Below are 5,716 nucleotides of genomic sequence, written 5' to 3'. Positions count from 1 at the left end.
ACTACTAGTCAATTATTATGGCTTGTATAGAAAAAGATTCACTTGAAAATATTAATCATAACAACTTCATCATTATACGACAATTCCACACGAAATCGTCCACATCTTTTTCGAAGTTTTTTCAATTTTTAAAATTTTTATATTGAAAAAGATTCACTTGCAAAAATTTTGAAAGTTCAAATAGGTTATATTAAAATTTAATTCAGTACAAAACATTTTCGGTTATGTTCATTCAATTGAGAATTAAGCGGTTGTATTTCGGCCGTTTTGTTTAGTTGTTCAGAAGCGAAGTGAGCAGCAGAGGATGTCTTTGAATTTTCTAACATTTGTGCGTTTTCGTCAAGTACAGGTGATGTCATTTGTGAGATAAAGTTCATTTCTCCTGATTCATTTTGGCTCACATGTGACTCCAAATACGATTTACTTAAATCGATAAAATGCTGCACAACACCAGGTTCCATAAGCTCGGAAATTTTCTTCTCAAGATTATCGAATAATGGACGTGCCTTGGCATCGGCGTTCCAACATGACCTCATAATATCGTATCTAAAATAAGTAAGTTCGAATATTTATCCTTTTATGATTGCAATGTATTCTAGGGGTCTCCCTCTACAAGATAAACTGATTTATAAGTCGGTCGGAATGCAAAGCCTCCCCCTGCCATGAACTTTAATCTCTTTCTTCTTCATTTGTTTCGAAATTGCGAATAATAACATCTGCAAATTTTCACATGATTACGATATCATACAGGCATGGATAAGTCTATCAAAAATTATTTGTATCGCAAAACTTATATCAGATTCAGTTTTCTCATGAATTCATATTTACGGTAAAAGATACGTAATGAATGCATGTTTTTGATCACTGTGCGGAAAAGTTCATCTTACGGATGTAAGACATTTTATTTTGTAATTTAAATGGCCAAAAATACATAGTTATAAACAAAACACCCAGAAAACTTATTTTTGATTGGTGTTAACTTTTCGACCGATTCCAATACTTTACCTTACACACTAGGTGTGTGCATAAAAGTAAAATTACCCTAGAAATGATGGTCCATAGGATTTCAAAATAATCTGCTTTATACACATTTTTTCATTTGAAATATGGTCGGGGTTGGGTCGTTTTTTCAACCTTTAAACAATATAATGATGCCAGTTACCTAGTTTTGGACCAAAAGCTAACAAAACCGGTCGGGGAACAACAATCCGTTCAGATAGTGAGATTTGGGCCACCCTAGGTATCACATCAGGCATGAAACTTTACTCTATGAACCAAAGTTGCTCAAAATCTAATGGTTTCTATTTCTCGCAACCCCCAATCATCCTGTGAAGTCAGATATTGATTAGTTTCCAGGGGGAAGGTTATCGTGTTAACAAATTTTACTGATCGCTCCTATAGTTCGACAGTCTAATTTAATTCTCTGGCAGTACATTTATTGGAAAATGTCAATATTTTCACTACTACTTATTTCTTAAACGATGAAAAACCATTCGTAACTTACATAGTTTGTGTGGCATATTGTGGTTTACTCAATCGGTGTCCGTCTTTTAAATGCATTTCTAGCTCGCCAAAAGTATGCATTTTTTCTTCAGAATATGGTAATTCTCCGAGTGAAAATAGCTCCCATAGAACGATACCAAATGACCAGACATCAGAATGTACACTGTACTTTGGTTCGTTAAGAGATTCGAGCGCCAACCAACGCATTGGAACTTTTTCCTATAAATATTCGAATATGGGGTACACATCTGTCTATACTGTACATTAATTTTTTTAATCATATATACATCTTACTTCTCCACGCGTTCGGTAATATCCGTTCTTATGTAAGTCTCGTGCCAATCCAAAATCACAAATCTTGACTACGTTGTTGGTGCACAGCAGTACATTTCTTGCAGCCAAATCTCTGTGTAGAATATTGCGAGATGTTATATAGTGCATTCCCCGCGCCACTTGAAATGACCAGCAAAGTAGATCCGACGTTGCAATTGAATCGATCTTTGCATGTTCGTTTTCAGCTAGAAAAAGAAAAAATTGATCAACTATTGGTGTCCTACACAATACACATAGTTCCCATACTAGTCTGTTCACTGGATGTTTGTGGAAAATATCGTATAATTGTCCATCATGAAACTTATTCTACTAGGATTTTTTTATTCATAATATAGAAATGAATATTCTTCATGATTTAGCTCTGCTTGGCTCTTATGATTGTCAATTCGTCTGACTCTGCGTCTTGGTTTCGTTCAACACCATACGGAGAATTAGTGAAATATTCTTCATCAGCATATGGGGAATCAATGGAAAATTGTTCATTTCCTTCGAACTGAAAAAATTATCAATGAAATCGTTTTAAAAGGAAATATTCCATCTCAGGATCGTAGAACTTACTTGTTGTTCTTGTTCATCATCACTTTCGTGGTCAGTTGAGTGATGTACATCAGAACGTTCTTTTGCGACAGTTGAATCAATTGAGTCATTTTCATAATTAATTTGATTGATAAAATGTTCACGATTATGCCACAAAAAATCCTTAATGTTACCGTAAACACAGTATTCAACAATTACCATCACTTTATCCAAAAATATGTAGAAAAAATATTGAAAAAAAAATTTATTTTTGAAAATTATCCATAAAATGGAAATGATTTATTTACTTTATTCAATATTATCGGTAAACGCTCCAAGTAAATTCACCACATTCAAATCTTAAGCTCGGATATCAAAGCTTTTAGTGCCAGCACGTGAGCATAATATAAAAGTGAATGAGCATTTCTGACTAACTGAAATTCAAAGTAAATGAATATAATTTAATTTCCAAAGTAAACTTACTTCTCCCTTAGGCGATTTATCATTCACCATTTTGACGGCAACTTTAGTTTTCTCCTCATGAGGTAAGATTCCACGTGCAACTCCTTCGCGGACTTCACCAAAAGCTCCAGTACCAAGCAATTTTCCGAGTTCAAGATTTTCTATAGGAAATTCAAAGTCTTTTTCGTATGGCAAAAGATGGGCTTGGTCATTCAGTGCACGATCTTCATCCTAGGGGCTCGGAAGTATTTTTTATCATTTTAACAAATTTCATTGTTGTGTGCTTCTTGGTTGTTTTGTAACTATTTTACTTTTTGTGTGCAATAAATGCCGAGTCTGTGAGTTTAGTGTAAAGTTGTCATGTCAAATTTTCATCCAAATATCACAAAGTGCAGATTTTTATTATTTTTTTGGGGCATTTGACATCCGATTCCTCAAAGGAAGTTCATATTTTCGCGGAGAGAGAGTAAGAGAAAGAAAGAAAGAAAGAAAGAGAAAAAGAGAGAGATCGAATGAGAGGTAAGGAATCGAAAAAAATGAAATCAGGAATCACTATAAGATTTTGACGCAAAAAAATGCGAGGTTGTTTCAGTTTGTGTTTTTTTATTACAAAAATATCCAATAGTTGATTTGTAAATAATGCCGAAATATAGGCAATTCTTACGAATTAATATGAAACTTATTTTTTTCATTCATGCCTTAAGTATAAGAATGCCTTTCTTCACTTAAGTATATTTCTAGCAGTGGACAAATGTATAAATATCTTGATTACGTTGGATTATTGGATTATTGGATTTATACGGGGAGTATACTAGGTCTGCTATCCAGCTATTGATTACGTTAGAATCGGTGAAAATGTGCTTGGTGGTTCATCCGTGAAAACCCAATCCATCGGTGATTCGATGATACTTCGTTGATAGCCACCGTGCCCTGGATCACTGTATACGACATGGTCTCCACCTCCGCTGCCTCCCGAATTGCCGGTTCCATGCTTTTTCAATGCGTTCTAAGTGCCAACACGCACAGCACCAAAACAGAAAATATTTTAAAAATGCTATTAATATTTCAGTTGAAATTCAAAATAATAAACATGAAAAGTATAAGAAAAAAGTGTCCTACGACAATGGAAAACAACAGTGAAATTTTCGATAGCAGCAATGCTGCACCGGCCAAAAAAGCGATCTTCCCGAGAAAAAGTTGCGCGATCATTGCGATAACTGTCATGCCCATCATTCCATGTTTTTTCTTTTTTCTGCCTTCTGAAATGGATTTGGTTTGAATTCATATTGTTAGCAAATTGATCTCCTCGAGCGAATAAAATGGACTAAAAATGTGGTTTTGAAAATCACTTTGTTTTTTACCAGGTCCAATGCCCGTTCCAACAAAATTTGTCAAGCCGGAAAAATCAAAGCCCGATTTGACACGACCTTCGGGCGACATATCATCAACATTTTGTGGCATCGAAAATTGAATCGATCTTGATGCAATCAAATCACTCAATTTACTTAAAACCGCCTCGAAAAGCGATTGATCATGACGAGCCTCAATTTCGGTCGGTTTCCAATCGTCGTTCTTTTTCAGTGAAATGAATTCATTGAGATGCCATGTCTTATTGCTCGAAATGAAACATTCAATATTGTTCATGCCATGTTCAATTGCACATGCGACCACTTCATTTGGCCGGTGTCGAAAACATTGTCCGATTGTCTTCAGGCAACCGGTTTGATTTGATGACGATGGTGGTGACGGTGACGACGAAGGCAATTCACTATTCATCTCACTTGAAATCGAAAATTGTGTCGATTGTTCTATGAACATAAACAGTAAAAATATTCCACTTTTGAATACAGTCATTTTTTTTATACACCGTCAGTGGTATTTTTATGCAGTTGTTTCTTGATTTTAACCGTTGGATTTTATGGCCCGGTTTTTATAGTTGCTGATTACTAGTTTTCAGATTTCTTTTACTTTCAGGAATCAACTTAAAAATTGCAATGTCGAATGCAGGTGCTTTTTCTTCTTCTTTTTTATATTTCTTCAAATCAAGATACTATGTAAACCATCACTTCGATACTGATGCTTACAACGAATCATATTTACGCAGAAAATCAAACAATTCACAAACTTGTTTCACACGGAAAATTCTTCGCTAAACTAAAGATGCGCGAGCAGAATCATTTCCATTTATATTCAAAAATGTTTAATTGCTTTTTCGATTTACATTGAAAGTTTAGAATTATAACAAAATGATTTGAATCTTAAGCTATGTGATCCATGTAAAGATAAATTGTCAAAAAAAAGTCTCTTTCACTCTGTGTGTTAGATGTCATTTTCAATTGACACTAATTTTCCATTTGATGGATTCACGCATGTGATCGCTTGGCAAAATCATCATCGCATATAATTTAGTTTTAATTACACTTGAGAATTGTTACATTTATTAAATGTAGAACATATATCAGCCATGAATTGTTCCAGCAAATGTGTGAGTGTTTTTTAAATTAATTTACAGCATCGAACAAGAAAGAAAACATTGAAGAACAAAGAAAGAATGTTGTGCTTAAAAAGAGCCGTTTTCGTTTTAGTTTGCCTTTTTTGAGAGAATGCATACTGTATAATCTGTTGCAAGTGAACAGGGAAAGAGGCATTAGATTTTGAGGCGGCATAACCATATCAGCAATAGAAATTTGAATCGTTAAATGGACCTAATTGCTATCCAAACGACGTCAAACGAGATACCGTTTAAGACACTGTTTATTTTTTTTGTATGTCCAATAGACAAATACCAAATTCTCGTGCTTGAAACGTTCTTTTTTTTCCGACAAAACCAAATGTAAAGTAATACACCGTTTCGCGAGTGAATCTGGTCGGTGCAAAACAAAATCGAATCATTACAAGAGGG

General features: G+C 34.5%; 2 protein-coding genes across 2 annotated transcripts; both read right to left on the bottom strand.

Annotated features, from left to right (window-relative positions):
• Positions 1–1,944, bottom strand: LOC116340594 (fibroblast growth factor receptor-like). Its single transcript, XM_031767173.1, has 3 exons — positions 1,798–1,944; positions 1,505–1,722; positions 1–546 (listed from the first exon to the last, which is right to left on the bottom strand). Exons 1-3 carry the CDS (start codon positions 1,942–1,944, stop codon positions 198–200), a joined length of 714 nt encoding a protein of 237 aa, XP_031623033.1. The 3' UTR covers positions 1–197.
• A 1,677-nt stretch (positions 1,945–3,621) lies between these two features.
• LOC116341395 lies at positions 3,622–4,486 on the bottom strand. The gene is made up of 3 exons (XM_031768473.1): positions 4,176–4,486; positions 3,934–4,073; positions 3,622–3,820 (listed from the first exon to the last, which is right to left on the bottom strand). Exons 1-3 carry the CDS (start codon positions 4,456–4,458, stop codon positions 3,650–3,652), a joined length of 594 nt encoding a protein of 197 aa, XP_031624333.1. The 5' UTR covers positions 4,459–4,486; the 3' UTR covers positions 3,622–3,649.
• Positions 4,487–5,716: the final 1,230 nt, after the last annotated feature.

This window comes from Contarinia nasturtii, unplaced genomic scaffold (assembly GCF_009176525.2).
Source record: "Contarinia nasturtii isolate CC-2019 unplaced genomic scaffold, AAFC_CNas_1.1 Cnas_scaffold_695, whole genome shotgun sequence".
Classification (NCBI taxonomy): domain Eukaryota; kingdom Metazoa; phylum Arthropoda; class Insecta; order Diptera; family Cecidomyiidae; genus Contarinia; species Contarinia nasturtii.
Note: the sequence above shows the minus strand (reverse complement) of the source record. Positions and strands in the feature narration are given on the sequence as shown.